Genomic DNA, 18,554 nt, shown 5'->3' on the forward strand with positions numbered 1-18,554 from the left:
GCGGATTACTGCGCTCGCCACACTATATAAAATCAACTCAATGCGTAGTGGATAGTGGGGGTTATGAACAGGCAAAAAAATCACATCGGATCGGCTGATATCGCATCCGATATATCGTCCGCCGTGAAACTAAAGTGGGTACCAAATATCTATACGATATATGGGAAAATTATCCCTATTGCAACCTTGGTTATGAACAGGCAAAAAATTGCATCGGATCGGCCGATATCGCATCCAATATATCGGCCGCCGTGAAACTAAACAAGCAATGATGGGATTTTTATCGGATTACCCAGCAGAAAACAAAAAAGTACACCTGCGCGGGTCTACACCGATATCTCCTAGAGTACCAACAAAATCACAATAAATTATAGTATTCTGCGCTAATAATGAATAAACAGGCTTAATATGGCTATAGGTAAACAGTCGATTCCTGGTGATCTTTAAAGACATATTGTAAAGCGCAACGGAATCTGCTGCGCTATATAAGAAACTGTAAATAAATAAATAAATAAATATTTATTCTAAACATAAGAGACAGTAACACAAATATAATCGCAGTCAGTGAACTTATAAAAAAGATGTATAAAAAATTCCTTCAAATGTATGAAGAAATATTACAATTCTGCGAGGTGGATCAGAAAAAAAAACCCCATACAAATATGAATAAAAATTAAAAATCAAAAAATATTGCAAATGCATAATAAGCAGCCAAGGATTTTTTGAAAATTCAAGATCGATGCGTCGACGTGAATTGTGATGTTAATGCCGTTCTCCCCCTGATTAAGCTTTGACTGTGTAGTTCTTACCTGCGGAAAGTTAAACTGTTGCAGTCTTATGTTGATAATTGCAATGCACAGATCCAATCTTTCCCTGGCGCTCTCACCTCCGGAGAATGAACAAGGTGCTGTAAAGAAATACGGATAACGCTGTCTTTTTGTGTTTCAGTCAGTAAATATAAACATGAGACTTTAGCACTCTCCTGTTCTCACCTCATCAATGCAGTGGGCTGTAATAATGGATGCTGAAACTTCGGCGATATTTCAAATCGCGGGGCCCCGCTCTGTGTATGTAATCTTCAGGCAGGCGGCCGAGATGACACTAGCCTCCATCTATGGCCACAATAGCACAGGTGACGAGTCGTGTTATCCAGTCAAGCTGGAGTGTTATATAACGATGCCGCAGTTGGCACACTCCTCCGTCTCACGGTAGCCCACAGCAAGCCTCGGTCATGTGCACCTGTAGTATGCTGCGGGGACTCACCCCAGGTACGCTCCAATCTCCTGCAGGATGTCTCCCGGCAGAGCACAGATGGCAAATGTGTATGTTATTCATCCTTGCGTTTTGCAGGTGTACTCCATGGGTGTTAACAGGGGCAACAAAAGCAGGTTCTCACAATGGGGCTATTCCGCTGATGCATTTCACCCTTGGATGGGGCTTTTTCAAAGAGTCCTCTTTTGTTCATTCTCTGGAGGTGAGAGCTCCAGGGAAAGATTGGATCTGTACAATGCAATTATAAGACTGCAACAGTTTAACTTTCCGTAAGTAAGAACTGCACAATCGCAGCTCAATCAGGGGGACATCTGCTTCAACATCACAACTCCTTGGCTGCTTATTACGCATTTGCAATATTTTTTTTTTTATTGATATTTTTATGTTTTTTTGTTCTGATCCACTTTGCGGAATTGTAGGAATTATTCATACATTTAAAGGATTTTTGGTACTTGTAAAGTAATCCGCGTCCGCTCGCCACGCTTCGGGCTCGCTGCGCTCCCCACACTATATAAAATCTACTCCATGCGTAGTGGATAGTAGGGGTATGAAAAGGTCGGAGGACGCATTCCGCTGCCGCTTGCCACGCTTCGGGGTGGCGTGGATAATGGGTGGGTGCCTAAAACCTCATTGAATGTCATACAATGATATAATTGTATAGGTAATGTAATGGCATCGTACACCCTATAAAATTGCATGCAATTTTGCGGGAGGTGCGATGCGATCCCCTGGGGCTAAGACATCAGTGAATAACTTACATAGGAAAATCGGATTGCATCACACGGCCCTTAAAATAGCCCATGCAATGCGATTTTCCTACAGTGCCGTACGTAAGAAACTTGGGCGCCATGTATTATACACAAGTACCGAATTTTTTTTGTGTATCTTTTTTATAAGTTCACTGACTGCGATTATATTTGTGTGTTAATGTCTCTTATATGGCCTACACACATGCCGATATTAAGGCATTTTCTAAGCGATTTTGCTTAGTTTGGCAAAGTCGCTTAGCAAATGCCCTCACATCAGTGTATGTGTGGGGGCTATATCGGCATCCGTGCGCATCCCCGCGCGTCTTTATCGCTGGCCGAGATTGATGGACAGTGTCCATCAATCTCTGCATCGGCAGTGTTCTCCCACCGGAGAACACTGGTGCTGTCTGCTCGCTTAGCACACAGAGCTGACAGCTCGCTCTGTGTGTGGGCTGTCTGCTCTGTGTGCTAGGCGATAGCGGCGCAGCACAGCTCGACCTAGCATAGCTAGGTAGCCCTGCACACATCGCAATGTGTGTAGGGCCCATTATGTTTAGAATAAATATTTCTTTAAAGATCACCAAGAATCGACTGTTTACCTATAGCCATATTAACTCTGTTTATTCATTATTAGCGCAGAATACTATAATCTATTGTGATAGTTATTTATATAGCGCATACACATACCTCTAAACTTCTAGTTGCACTGAAGAGGAAACCGCGCTCGCCCAAAATTAGGGGGCGTGGCTTGACGTAGGATGGGGCGTGGCCTATATTTGCGTCGTGTCACAAGGTCATGCCCCCGTTTTACGCTGTGGGGGCATGGCCCTGAGTCCTCTAGCCAAGCTCCCAGGCCCGTGACGTTCCCACGATTATCGGGACGGTTGGGATGTATGCATACATATTCCGCAGCGCGGTGCAGAGAATAGTTGAACCATCACATCAGTCCCTGCCCCAGTGGAGCTTGTAATCTATATTCCCTGCCACATGTACACGCGCACACAGACAGTCTAGGGTTAATGTTTTTTGTTGGGAGCCAATTAACCTACCGATATATTTTTGGAATGTGGGAGGAAACCCACGAAAGCTCAGGTAGAACATACAAACTCCACACAGGGGGCCATGGTGGGAATCAGATTCAATAATAAACACATTACCACTCACTCATAATGAATTACAATAATGAGGAAGCCAGATGTATTAGAATGGATACTAGGTACCCTATGCGGGCGGGCGGGCGGCAGTGTGTCTGTGTGGGGACCAGCAAAATGGCGGCCCCCGCGTGCGGCGACACCTGTGAGCTGGGCACGGGACGCAGCGGTTGCCAGTTCCCATGGAAACGTGTCCTGGCGCAGTCGCCGCCATTTTGTGAGCGGCGAGTTCCGGGTTAGCAGCCGCCGCAGGACAGCCGTTGCGTAGGCGCAACGGCTGCGACAACGACGGGACGGGTATGAACGGTGTGACCGTAATAGGGATAGAGAGGAGGGGCGGGCACGGTATGTGTGCCATGCCCGGGGGCAGGCGGTGCCAGGCACTATGCACCCCATGGAGGTAGTAGCACAGTCCGGGGGCTCAGGGGGACTACAAGTCCCGGCACGCAAAGCGCCCAGCAATTGGCTGTTACTACACAGTACACAATGCATGGCCTGGTTATGGTTACTGGGGAGGGCATGCCAGTCATTGCAGTGAGCATGTTTAGGCCGGGGAGCCCCTAAATTCACGGTCATCCTACATACATTTATCTTTGTGCAAAGTTAATGCAGGTATAAAACCAAAATGCACTGTGCAGTGCTGAGGGGGTGGGGCAAGCCCATGTGGGAGGGGCATTGACAACCCTTAGGAGGGGTTATCATTTTTATGGGTGGGATATTCCTTGAAACATACACCTAGGGATGGCTATCTCTGTGCATCATCCATCCAAGTATACCATAGATAGAACCATTGATGGGTAACCATCTGTAAGGCAACCATCGATGGTTTAACCTATCGATGTTCACACCTGCTATAAGATTCAATCATGTGCGGGCTAGGCTCCAATTTTCTGACTCCTTGGAGAAAAGAAAAATCAATAGACTTGTATCATCGATGGTGGCAAACCATCTGGTTCTCCACCATAGATGGTAAAAAGTAAACATTGGTTATAGCCCATCAATTATGTCATAGACCATCTCTACATCCACCCCAGCTGCACAAACGGAACTGATCAAATGATTTGGCCCCCGCACCCAAGGCTGCAAATGGATGTTTATGCAAAAAATCCATTTGCAGCCGTGCGGGGAACTTGGCGAGGAGGGGGTTGGGCGGCTGTGCGAGCGGCGTTACATCCACAAGCAACACTTTGAATTTCGCAGCGTTGCATGTAGACAAGAATAAGGCCCCATTTGTGTTACCTCTCCCTCCCCACCTGCTGGCACAGACACCCACTTCCAAATCAGAATGAGGCTCTGAGTCATAAGGTGGAATTCCATTCCCAGACCCACCGTATTTATACAGCATTGGAGCTTACAATCTGTGGGGGTGATTCTCTCCTCCACCTGCAGTGCACACGGATTTGTCCATCAGCAAACCAAGGAGCCAATTCTGGATGACTCGTAGTGATCCGAATTCAGCCCCAGCCCCGATAGTCGGGGAACAGCGAACGGCCTCGGCGAGTTACACAATTACACTTCCCAGCTTACCAAGCAGATCAGAATCCGGCCCCAGATGTGCTTTGAGAGTGAACCTGAATCAGGCCCTATCTTCCCTACCACATATACACGCACACACATTCATTCTACCAGTATAGTTTTGGATTGTCATCCTCTCTGTCTGTTCTCTCATCATTTAATTATTGGTCAGTTCGGTCAGGTCCCAGTCCTGGGCGCCATTGCCATGGCTTCTGCTTATGGTTCTCATATCGGTGGCAGAAATAACCGTCAGGATGTGGGGAGAAGATGCTTCTGAGCAAGCGGGTTTCAGATGCACACGTTCACCTCAGTGCAGTGGGGGCCGCCATGTTGTGGACTGGATCAGTTTCAATGAGCGGGCAACGTATCTGCTCAGTAGGAACTGATGATTGGTCGCCGTGTCATATTAATAGCATGCGCAGCTGCCTTAGTATCCAACCAGCGTCACCGATTCCCAGCACATTTACAGGCTGCATGCTCCTAAATGTTGGCACAGGCCACAGAATGGCCGCCTCCTTTGTTAAATATTGAGCAGCCTGAAAAATGAATGGGCTTCATTCTGTCGTGTCCATGTGGCAGTCACAGGGATGAGGGCATCAGATATGGGATTTCCTTTTTTATCAGCCATTGTGTCTGTAACACAGCCTTCACTCCCGCACAGGTGGCCGACCACCCATATCGGCGGCTCCTGCGCAGTTGCCATGGGTTTTTGCCAGAACAGTCGGGGCGTCTACCTCTCTGCACTACGGAACCCCCCAGTGGCCACGTTCTTCCTGTGTCTCATGATAATGACTATTACACTACTCGGTTTTGCAGCATACATCTCAAAGCATCCAGTGAAGGACTTTTCCCAGGTAGAGGAACTGGCGTGAATGAATGGAAGGTGAAGGCACTAATTGCACACGGTGCTAAGTAGACTTTTTTCCCCCCTGTGACAGGACTGGGACGACTTTCTCAGAAGACTCAGCTTAAAGAAGATCTGCCCCCAGGTTAACCTAACAAGACAGTCGCCCTCCGCTGGTCTTCCCAGAGATTCAGCATTGCTTCCCGATCATCCTGGCAATGTGTCTGTCTTGGCTGGCATTACACTGTCTCCGTGGGAACTGGCTGTCAATCGCTCCGGTCTGCAGATATCCACCACAGGCCGGCAGCTGGGGATGAGAGGTCAGTCTGGGGTGGGCATCTGTGTCTACCATCACCTTCCTGTGTACTAGAAAACCATCACTGTTTCCAGATTTGAAGGAGAAGGTGGCACTTGGCATAGTCAAGGTGGTGCCATGTCACAGATATCATCCAACCAGTGATATTTATGTGTTCACAGGTCCCAGCGCAGATGCCCACCTGTTGGTGACAGTGACGTCTGGTGTGTGGTCGGTACAGTGTAATGACAGCAGTGCGGAGTGCTCAGTGAAGTACTGTGTTACAGTTCTTGGTCCACAGTCCCTTCTGCCTCAGAGTAGGTGAGATGCAGACCCGCCATAGCAGGCCATTCATCTAGGTGTGAGTAGGTAGCGGCAATGCCCATATACAAGATGTAACAATCCCTCTACTTCCATTATAAATCATGTAGTAGCATCCACTATGTAGTAACTATTACCCCAACCAAACACTGTGACATCGACCTAGACAGCGAGACACCATAGTATGTAGTATCCTTGTCAGTTTGTACAGATCCACAGTATGCTGCCAGTATGCTTACTATACCTCCACAATAACACAGCTTATACACAGACGCTATACCTCCACAATAACACCGCTCATACACAGACGCTATACTGTACCTCCACAATAACACGGCTTATACACAGAAGCTATACCTCCACAATACCGCTCATAGACAGACGCTATACCTCCACAATAACACCGCTTATACACAGACGCTATACCTCCACAATAACACCACTCATAGACAGACGCTATACCTCCACAATAACACAGCTCATAGACAGACGCTATATTATACCTCCACAATAACACCGCTTATACACAGACGCTATACCTCCACAATAACACCACTCATAGACAGACGCTATACCTCCACAATAACACAGCTCATAGACAGACGCTATATTATACCTCCACAATAACACCGCTTATACACAGACGCTATACCTCCACAATAACACAGCTTATACACAGACGCTATACCTCCACAATAACACCACTCATAGACAGACGCTATACTGTACCTCCACAATAACACGGCTCATAGACAGACGCTATACCTCCACAATAACACCACTTATACACAGACGCTATACTGTACCTCCACAATAACACCGCTTATACACAGACGCTATACCTCCACAATAACACAGCTTATACACAGACGCTATACCTCCACAATAACACCACTTATAGACAGACGCTATACTGTACCTCCACAATAACACCACTCATAGACAGACGCTATACTGTACCTCCACAATAACACGGCTCATAGACAGATGCTATACCTCCACAATAACACCGCTTATACACAGACGCTATACTGTACCTCCACAATAACATCACTCATAGACAGACGCTATACTGTACCTCCACAACAACACCACTCATAGACAGATGCTATACTGTACCTCCACAATAACACCACTCATAGACAGACGCTATACCTCCACAATAACACCGGTTATACACAGACGCTATACCTCCACAATAACACCGCTTATACACAGACGCTCTACCTCCACAATAACACCACTTATACACAGGCGCTATACCTCCACAATAACACCACTTATAGACAGACGCTATACCTCCACAATAACACCACTTATACCCAGATGCTATACCTCCACAATAACACCACTTATAGACAGACGCTATACCTCCACAATAACACCACTTATACACAGGCGCTATACCTCCACAATAACACCACTTATAGACAGACACTATACTGTACCTCCACAATAACACCACTTATACACAGATGCTATACCTCCACAATAACACAACTTATAGACAGACGCTATACTGTACCTCAACAATAACACCACTTATACACAGATGCTATACCTCCACAATAAAACAACTTATAGACAGACGCTATACTGTACCTCCACAATAACACTGCTTATATACAAACGCTGTACCTCCACAAAAACACTGCTTATAGACAGACGCTATACTGTACCTCAACAATAACACCACTTATATGCAGACGCTATACCTCCACAATAACACTGCTTATAGTCAGACGCTATACTGTACCTCAACAATAACACCACTTATATGCAGACACTATACTGTACCTCCACAATAACACCGCTTATAGACAGACGCTATACTGTACCTCCACAATAACACTGCTTATAGACAGATGCTATACTGTACCTCCACAATAACACCACTCATAGACAGACGCTATACCTCCACAATAACACCGGTTATACACAGACGCTATACCTCCACAATAACACCGCTTATACACAGACGCTCTACCTCCACAATACCACCACTTATACACAGGCGCTATACCTCCACAATAACACCACTTATAGACAGACGCTATACCTCCACAATAACACCACTTATAGACAGACGCTATACTGTACCTCCACAATAACACGGCTTATACACAGAAGCTATACCTCCACAATAACACGGCTTATAGACAGACGCTATACCTCAACAATAACACCTCTTATAGACAGACGCTATACCTCCACAATAACACTGCTTACACACAGATGCTATATCGCCACGGCTAACAGACAGATGCTATAACACAACAGTTAACAGACAGATGCTATAACACAACAGTTAACAGACAGATGCTAAACCGCCACAGCTAATAGACAGATGCTCTCCTGCCATAGCTAACAGACAGCTGCTATACCACCACGGCTCACTGGCAGATGCTCTCCTGCCACAGCCGTTAGCACCATACTTATACCACCAGAAGCACCATCATCCAGTCCTAACAACAAGCCCCATATTTCCTGTTTGTAGGTCCTCACCAAAGTGTCCTGTGAGTGGTGGCGGTGAGCAGCTACTTCTGCACCTGTACGGGGTGGGAGCGGCACATGACCGCTCCTGTAGCAGCATTGTGTATAATGGCGACTCGGATCTGCGGAATATGTTATCCCAGGTAAGTTCCAACTGAGGCCTCTGCAATGTCCGTAGGCTACAGGAGGAATTACCTCCATGAAATGCCCATTTCTGATCTGACACCTCACCCGTTCCAGTTTATTTTACCATTGCCATCACAGTGTTCAGAAATCTGCGGTCACACCCATGGCCTCACCTACTGTATGTATTTGGGGAGAGAACCCGGTGATGTACCTAGCCACTTCATCTCTTGAGTGCGCCCATCTGCCACCACTGCCCGCCGTAGTCTTGCCTGTGACACAGTGATATCGGGCACATCAGCAGCTGCTGACCACCCTGCCTTCTCTCTCTCCCCAGGATTTGCTTTCCTTGTGCGCTCACCGCTTGCTGATTACCGCCATCTGTCTCGCCTTCCTCTGGGTCATCCTGTTCATAGTCAGCTGCATCAGCAGCAGCCGCACCCCCAAAGCGGACAAGTGGACCCCTGTAGGACTGTGAGGGCGTCTCATCTGCCACAGACAGTACAATAAAATGGCCCAAATATATGAGCAGTGTCTTCTCTTGTTTTACTCATCCTCCCACATTGTCTCATGCTGAAGCAGTTTGTACGTAAACGCCAGAACTGAACTAGCTAAAACAATACAGGTTGAGTATCCCTTATCCACATATCGTTATACAATTTATTCCGAAAATCGTACATTCCACAAAGTGAAGAAAAAAAACTATTCTCGCTAAAAGCACAACTGGACATCTGCGCCAGCACTACTGAGGAAATTATATGTAATTGGCACTTCTGAGGAAATGATATGTAATTGGCACTAAATATGTGCAAGGACGTGATTGCTTGGCATTTAAATTCAGTACCTGGGATAGTACACAAACTTTGTTTCATGTTTTGAAACCTTGGGCGTAATTCTGGCAGATTCACAAGGCTGCAAATCCACCAAACCCCACCCGCCGAATGTCTGCCCACCCGCCCCCCCTCCGCTGCATGGTTCGCCCACACAGGCTGCAAATGGATGTTTAGCATAAACATCCATTCGTATGCCGTGGGTAACCTCCCACATCTTTTGCCAGCCCCCCGCACCCGTGTCAACGCCTCACTACCATTCTCAAAATTAAATAGAAATCGAATAGATAAATATTTGGCAGGCACGACTATATAATGCAGATATGTACTATATAGTCAAATTGAATCTGAACACTGTTGTAAGACTTTTAACAGTATTTGTTTCCTAGCACGGCGCCCCCGATGTCCATCGTAGGGCATCTGATCGCATCGCATGCCATATAGCCGCATATGATGCATGCAATACATTTTTTAATTTTACAAGCACCCTAATGGGTGCTTACAATGTTAAATGCACCCCCACGCCACCCCCACTATCAACGCAAAGCCGAAGCGCAAACCCAAAGCGTGGCGAGCGCAGCAAGCCCGCGAGCGGCGGCGGTATGCGTCCTCCGACCTTTTCATACCCCCACTATCCACGTCGGCTTGGAGTTGATTTTACATAGTGTGCGGGGAGGGGAAGGTAAGGGTTAGAATGCGGGTAGGGAAGGTTAGGGTTAGGATACGGGGAGGTGAAGGTTAGGATGCGGGGAGGGGAGGGTTAGGATGCGGGGAGGGGAAGGTTAGGGTTAGGCTGTATGAGGCGAGGTTAGGGTTAGGCTGTGGGGAGGGTAAGGTTAGGGTTAGGCTGCATGAGGCGAGGTTAGGGTTAGGCTACGGGGAGGGGAAGGTTAGGGTCAGAATGCGGGGAGGGCAAGTTTAGGGTTAGGCTGCGGGGAGGGGAAGGTTAGGGTCAGGATGAGGTGAGGGGAAGGTTAAGGTCAGGATGCGGCGAGGGGAAGGTTAGGGTCAGGATGCGGGGAGGGGAAGGTTAGGGTCAGGATACGGGGAGGGGAAGGTTAGGGTCAGGATACGGGGAGAGGGAGGCTAGGGTTAGGCTGCGGGAGGGGAAGGTTAGGGTCAGGATGCGAGGAGAGGAAGGATAGGGTTAGGATGCGGAGAGGGGGAGGTAAGGGTTAGGATGCGGGGAGGGGAAGGTAAGAGTTAGGATGAGGGGAGGGGAAGGTAAGGGTTAGGATGCAGGGAGGGGAAGGTTAGGGTCAGGATACGGGGAGAGGAAGGCTAGGGTTAGGCTGCGGGGAGGGGAAGGTTAGGGCCAGGATGCGGGAGGGGAAGGTTAGGGTCAGGATGCGGGGAGAGGAAGGTTAGGGTCAGGATGCGGGGAGAGGAAGGCTAGGGTTAGGCTGCGGGGAGGGGAAGGTTAGGGTTAGGATGCGGGGAGGTGAAGGTTAGGGTCAGGATGCGGGGAGGGGAAGGTTATGGTCAGGATGTGGGGAGGGGAAGGTTAGGGTTAGGATGAGGGGAGGTGAAGGTTAGGGTCAGGATGTGGGGAGGGGAAGGTTATGGTTGGGCTTGGGGAGGGTTAGTATTAGGCTGCAGGAAGGAAAGGTTATGGTCAGGCTGTGGGGAGGGGAAGGTTAGGGTCAGGATGCGGGGAGAGGAAGGCTAGGGTCAGGATGCAGGGAGAGGAAGGCTAGGGTTAGGCTGTGGGGAGGGGAAGGTTAGGATGCGGGGAGGTGAAGGTTAGGGTCAGGATGCGGGGAGGGGAAGGTTAGGGTCAGGATGTGGGGAGGGGAAGGTTATGGTTGGGCTAGGGGAGGGTTAGTATTAGGCTGCAGGAAGGAAAGGTTATGGTCAGGCTGTGGGGAGGGGAAGGTTAGGGTCAGGATGCGGGGAACAGAAGGTTAGGGTCAGGATACGGGGAGGGTAAGGTTAGTGTTAGGCTGTGGGTAGGGCTATTTTTCAGCAGGCTCCAGCAGGAACTGAGGCCATTATTCTAGTTCACTCTTTCTGACAAAATATTTCTTAGATGGACAAAACCATGTGCGAGGCAGGTGTAAAACCCCACCCAAATCTAATTATCTCTGCACAAGTAACACCTGCCTCACCTTCAGTGCACATGGTTTTGTCCAGCTAAGAAGGATTTTGTCAGAAAGAGTGAACTAGAATAAGGGCCTCAGTTCCTGCTGGAGCCTACTGAAAAATAGCCCTGGCTGTGGGGAGAGGAAGGTTAGGGCCAGGATGCGGGGATGGGAAGGTTAGGGATAGGCTGTGGGAAGGTTAGAGTTAGGCACCTAGAAGGGGGGGGTTATTGTTAGGCTGCGGGGCGAGAGTGTTAGGTTTAGGTGGCGGGGTGCACAGTTTAAGGATGGGCACTAGCATTAGTTAGATAGGGAATACCAGAGAGGTATTGCAGAACCAGATATAAGGATTAGCTGACAGATCCAGGGAGTGCGGTAGATGGAAACTGCACCAACACAGAAGAGCGCTCAGGAACACAAGGCCGGTCTGCATGCAACAAAGCACTGGTGATTTGACTTTGCTGGGAATCCAGTTTTATACCCCTGGCTGTTATTTGATTGGTAGAGAAGATCACATGACAGCAATCTGGCTGCTGATTGGACCCAGAATGGTCAGCTGACAGAGACTGACATGGAAACACCCATGGCTGGATTTGGAGGGAACTCCGGCGTGGTGTGTGCAGCTGGCAGCGAGGGATGGCCACAGACCACGAGAGCGTGGAGAGCAGGATCACAGCATGGCTGAAGATGGCGCTGTACGTCAGATGGACCAATGGGTGACAGATTGCACCTCTTTGTGATGCACGTTGCATCTGGGGTCAATCCTCTATATACAGATATGTGGCATCTGGGGATAACCTCTCTATATACAGATTTGTGGCATCTGGGGATAATCCTCTCTATATACAGATTTGTGGCATCTGGGGACAATCCTCTTTATATACAGATACGTGGATATCTGGGGACCATCCTCACTATAAACAGATACATGGCTCTGGGGACCATCCTCACTATATACAGATGATAATTGGCTCTGGGGACCATCCTCACTATAAACGGATTCGGCATGAAAAGCCGGCGGTCGGGATCCCGGCGTTCAAAATCCTGACGCCGGAATCCCGAACGCCGAAATCCCGACAAGGGGGGACGTGGTTCTCCCCCCCCCCCTTGCGGGCTCGCTGCGCTCGCCACGCAGCGGGCCCGGTGCTTCGCTACGCTCGGCACACTAATTTATTCTCCCTCCGAGGGTGTCGTGGACACCCACGGGGGGAGAAAGTGTCGGGATTTCGGCGTTCGGGATTTTGAACGCCGGGATCCCGACCACCGGGATTTAAACTGCATCCTGTATAAACAGAGACGTGGCATCTGGGGACCATCCTCACTATACACAGCTATGTGGCTCTGGGGACCATCCTCACTATGGGGGTTATTCTGGTTCGTACGTTATTAACGTACGCCGGCGGATCTGGGTTTTTTTTATCTGCGCATGCGTACCTTCCGCAATGCGCAAGCGCGGCGACTTCACAACGCTCACGGACGTGTCTTTCCGTGCGAAAAAACCTGTCCGCAAGAGTACGGTCATTGTGGGTGGCATAGAGGCGTGTTGAGGGGAGCGGCCGAAATAATGAGGGAAACTGGGCGTAAACATGGGCGTACACGGGGGTGTGCACCAAAAATGTACGGTGCTACTACCGCTCGATCGGCGAAAGCACCATGCATTTCGGACACAAAACAGGCGGCCGCCACTGACACCTCCAGACCACCCCTACAGATACCGCATGAGAGCGGACGCCTGTGTCTGCTAATTAACGATAATTACTGGTAAAACACATACACCTGAATGTAATAAGCAATGCTGCAGTCTATTAAGTCCAAACCATTATTTCACTACCTGCAAGCCACACACAGCCCTCAAACACATTGGAAGCATATCTTTCTACACTTCTCTACATGTAAAGGCCACTATTTAGTTCAAATGTATTTTTATTAGGCTGTTCATTAAGGTAGACAATTGAGGTAATAGAAAACAATAATTGATGAACAATTAGAATAATTAATTTCTCTTTTAATGGTCCTGGTGACACAGCTCAACACTGGGATGTAGGAGGGTCCGAAGGAGCCAGGCACCTATCCTAAAGCTTTAGAGGGTAGGCTCCTCCCCTACTGCATCCCTGGACTCTTCAGTTCGTGTTAGGTGCCCACTGGAGTGGGTGCTATTCTAAAGGGCTGCAGGAGCAGCCGAAGAATTAGAGTAGTTAGGGGATTTTTATTGTTTTATTAACTTTTACCCTAGCTAGGTAGGCACAGTGTGAGGATTCTCATAGTGAATCCTCACACTGCTAGCGCAGCAGGAGCTGACAGAAGCGCGTCCTGTCAGCTCACTGTGCACAGGGGAGACACTGTCTGGTCTCCCTGTGCAGCGCTTATAGCCTTTTCTAAAAGGCTGCCTGGGCTCCGGAGTATCCTGAAACCGGCTCCACATTTAGGTGGGGATCATGGGGGACAGGCGCTCTGTGATGGCGGCGGCCATTTTATGCGGAGCTTACACGCTGAGCTCCTAGATGAGAGGACAGCAGCGTTGTGACAGGCATGTTCCAAGTGATCCCCAGTTGAGGGGGAGACACTGGAACTAGGAAATCCTACCTGAGGAGCGGCTGGCTGGGGGTGGTTGGCGCCAAAAGGTCACGGACCCCGCAGCAGCAGGGACCTGTGGTCTCTTCCTTCACTCTGACTTTGGCGCCTTTCAGAACGCTTGCAGCGGAGCTGAGCTGGCTTACTGATCCTGGCAGAGTGACTTGGATTTCCTGGGCATCGCTTCCCCGCAGTTGAAACCAACAGACAGATAAGTGATTGGGTGCATTGCCTCTGTATAAACGCTTGTACATTGTTTGCACTGTGTATACTGATATATATACATTTATCACTTGCATCATGTCTGAGCATCAGGCTGTGGTTTTGGGGGAGGGAGCCCTTAGTGCACTGAGCGCGTGCAATGTTTGCACACAAAAGTTTGTCCCTGAGCAGATGGCCAAGGGGGGCTTATGTATTACTTGCGCTGATGTGAGACCCATGGGCAGTGAACCCCATAGGGCAGAGCAGATGGAACCTGCGTGGGCCAGGGCCCTAGGCAGGTCAGTTAACGCTTTGGTGCAGCTTTTGGACAGGCAGAGTGATGGGCTGGTAGAATCACAGAGACCTATGCCATCATCTCAGCAGTCGTCCGGCTCCTTGCCTCTTACCCAGGCAGATCCTGCGCTGATTCAGGTGATGCAGGATACTGCTAAAGGGATCAACAGGTTCAGTGAAATGCTGGACAAAATGGATGATGTGGCAGGGACCCCTAGAAGGTCTTATGCTTTAACTACTGTGGTAGATGAGGAGGAAGGAGAGTATACTGACATCCCCTGGGATCAGGGTGATGATGTGGAAGAGAACTCTGCTGCTGGTATAGAGGATCTCATTGTAGCTGTGAAGCAGGCTTTAAAGCTGTCTGTGGAGGATAAGACTCCTGTTAAAGGTGTTTTTAAGCGACAGCGGAAGGAGGCTGTTACTTTTCCTTCAGATGAGGGGTTACAGGAATTGTTAGAAGGGGCCTGGAAAACTCCTGATAAGAGGCTACAGATGCCTAAGCGATTCCTTAGTCTGTACCCCATGCCAGAGTCTCATGCGGAGCTCTGGGAAAAGGTCCCAGTTGTGGACGCTTCAGTGGCACGTTTGTCCAAGGCTACTGTATTACCAGTACAGGGCGGTGCAGCTTTCAAAGATTCTGTGGATAAAAAGCTAGAGGGTAACCTCAAGGCTATCTTTGAAGGGGTGGGGTTTACCTTACGCCCCCTTATTGCTTCAGCCTGGGTCTCTAAGGCCATGATAGAGTGGGCTGGTGAATTATGCACCATGCTGCAGGCTGACCCTGGTGCGTTACTGCTTGCAGAAAAGATTAAGGCAGCTGCAGAATATGCAGTGGAAGCAGAGGAGGAAGCTATTAAAATGGCAACCAGAGTGTCCACAGTCTCCATTAATGCCAGGAGAGTGCTTTGGCTTAAAGCCTGGGAAGCAGACAATGAGTCCAAGAAGGCTCTGGAAACATTAGCCTTCAAAGGAAAGGTACTTTTTGGTACCGAATTAGAGGAGATTATAAAGCAGGCCACGGGCGGCAAAAGTACATTCCTGCCGGCCTCCTCAGCAAAGCAGACGTCCAGATTTTCTGCTTTTAAGCCGTCCTTTCGGCCCTCCCCTAGAGGTGGTGCGTCCTTTCGAGGACAGTCTTTCAGGGGAAGGTTTCAGTCCTCTAGAGGCAAGACACAAAAGTCAAAATTTGGCTCTTTTCACAAGAAGCCTGCCACAAAGGGAGAGGATAAACCCTCTGCATGACTGTCAGGGGCTTCGCCCGACAGTGACAAAAGTGGGGGGGCGTCTCACACTCTTCAGGGACGCTTGGGCTTCTCTAGGCCAGGATGCCTGGGTGTTAGATATTATAACACAGGGTTACAAAATCCCTTGCAGAGGGCCGCCTCCGAAGAGGTTCATCCCCACATCCTTACCAAAGGAGGCACGGCTTCGTACAGCTCTTGTGAGAGCAGCTCACTCCCTTTTGGAAAAAGGGGTGGTTACACCAGTCCCCAGGGCAGAGTGGAAGAAAGGCTTTTACTCCACGCTGTTCCTGGTGCCCAAACCAGACGGGTCTTTCAGACCAATACTAAATTTGAAGTCCCTAAATGTTCATTTATGGGTAGACCATTTCAAAATGGAGTCCCTACGGTCAGTACTCCTGAGTCTGGACCAGGGAGAATTTTTGGCGTCCATGGATGTCCAGGACGCATATTTGCACGTTCCTATACACCCGGAGCATCAGACCTTGTTGAGGTTTGCCATAGGAGACCTGCATTTACAATTCCGGGCGTTACCCTTTGGGCTAGCAACCGCGCCAAGGGTATTCACAAAGATAATGTCAGTAATGGCGGCGGTGCTGAGGCTCAGGGGAATCACAGTAATACCCTATTTGGACGATCTCCTGTTCAAAGCAGAGTCAGCAGCCATGCTGCAGAGTCACTTGGCAGAGGCCATCAGTTTTTTGCAGGCTCACGGCTGGATTTTAAATTTGCAAAAATCTCAGTTGGTACCGTCACAAAGGCTCCAATTCTTGGGAGTCATACTGGACACCCATCTTCATCGGGTATTCCTCCCGGAGGTAAAGGCCAGGGATCTGGTCACCCTAGTCCAGGAGATTCTCAGGGCTCAGAGCATTTCAGTATGGAGGTGCCTCAAGCTCCTGGGGAAGATGGTGGCGTCATTCGAGACGCTTCAATTTGCCAGGTTCCACTCTCGGAGGTTCCAATGGAACATTTTGTCAGCCTGGTCAGGAAACACTTTGACCATGAAATCCGAGATGATAGTGCTGTCTTCGGACACCCGAGAATCCTTGAAATGGTGGACAGAAGTAGATTCCCTTCAGTGGGGTCGGTCATTACAGACCTGGGACTGGTTGATAGTAACTACCGACGCCAGTCTCAGGGGCTGGGGGGCAATAGTCCTGGATCTCAGGCTTCAGGGCCTGTGGACGGCAGAGGAATCAGCGTTACCAATCAACATCTTGGAGCTGAGAGCTGTCTGGAAAGTGATTTCCTTGGCGGGAGACAGGTTACAGAACCTCCCTTTGAGGATTCAGACCGACAATGCCACAGCTGTGGCGTATCTGAATCACCAGGGAGGTACACGCAGCAGATTGGCCATGTGGGAGGTGTCCAGAATCTTCCTATGGGCGGAACAGAATGTTCCAGCTGTATCGGCTATATTCATTCCAGGAGTAGAGAATATAGAAGCCGACTTCCTGAGCAGGGAGGAGCTCAAGGAAGGGGAATGGAGCTTACACCCTCAGGTGTTTCACCAAATCACTTCGATGTGGGGAACTCTGGATGTGGACCTGATGGCATCCAGGGTCAACCGTCAAGTGCCCAGGTTCTATGCCAGAACAAGGGATCCACTAGCGGAGGCAGTGGATGCCATGACTATTCACTGGCAGGGAGATCTCCTTTATGCATTCCCACCAGTACCAATGTTACCGAGACTTCTGAAGAAAATACAGGGGCAGAAGGTTCCAGTGATCTTAGTGGCCCCAGATTGGCCAAGGAGGTCCTGGTACTCGAGGCTTCAGAGGTTGTCTGTGGACTCATGGCGTCTACCTCTGAGACCAGACCTTCTAAGACAAGGCCCATTCAATCACCTGGATTCAGATCGATTGATTTTGACGGCCTGGCTATTGAAACCACCATTTTGAAAAGAAAAGGGTTTTTTCTGAGGCAGTAGTAAAGACGATGATAAAAGCCAGAAAAGCTGTATCTTCGGCAAATTATTATAGAGTCTGGAAGACTTACATTCGATGGTGTGAGAGAAGAAAGGCTCATACATCTCATTTTAAGCTATCAAGAATGATGGAATTCTTACAAGATGGTTTTTCATCGGGCCTAAGCCTTCAGTCACTGAAGGTGCAGATTTCGGCCTTGTCCATCTATTTCCAGAAAAAGATAGCCATTTTGCCGGAAATTCAAACCTTTTTACAAGGAGTATCCAGGTTGAAACCTCCATACAAGCAACCAGTAGCACCTTGGGATCTATCACTGGTTTTGGAATGCCTTCAAAAGGCACCTTTTGAACCTTTAAGGTCGGCTGACTTTAAGTTTCTCACGTGGAAGCTAGTGTTTTTGTTAGCAGTAGCATCTGCTAAAAGAGTTTCAGAATTGGGAGCTTTGTCATGTAAATCTCCCTTCTTAATTTTTCATGATGACAGGGCTGTTTTAAGAACAGTGCCTCAGTTTTTACCGAAGGTGGTATCTACCTTCCATTTAAATCAGGAGATAGTTCTACCTGTGTTTCAACCCCCAGAGGGTTCTAAGAAAAGGGACAAGTTGAGAACTTTGGATGTTGTGCGTGCCTTACGCATATA

The 18,554-nt window shown here is 48.8% G+C and overlaps 2 protein-coding genes across 2 annotated transcripts in view; one reads left to right on the forward strand and one right to left on the reverse strand.

The window, feature by feature from the left end:
• The window catches only part of LOC146019826 (nucleoside diphosphate kinase A1), a 179,729-nt gene that overhangs the window by 39,178 nt on the left and 121,997 nt on the right, over window positions 1-18,554 (reverse strand). The window lies entirely within an intron of this gene.
• LOC146019827 (uncharacterized) lies at window positions 3,410-9,288 on the forward strand. The gene is made up of 6 exons (XM_083152411.1): window positions 3,410-3,572; window positions 5,349-5,541; window positions 5,626-5,851; window positions 6,009-6,147; window positions 8,645-8,783; window positions 9,101-9,288. Exons 1-6 carry the CDS (start codon window positions 3,472-3,474, stop codon window positions 9,239-9,241), a joined length of 939 nt encoding a protein of 312 aa, XP_083008537.1. The 5' UTR covers window positions 3,410-3,471; the 3' UTR covers window positions 9,242-9,288.

This window comes from Crinia signifera, chromosome 7, assembly GCF_055691185.1.
Source record: "Crinia signifera chromosome 7, ASM5569118v1, whole genome shotgun sequence".
Classification (NCBI taxonomy): domain Eukaryota; kingdom Metazoa; phylum Chordata; class Amphibia; order Anura; family Myobatrachidae; genus Crinia; species Crinia signifera.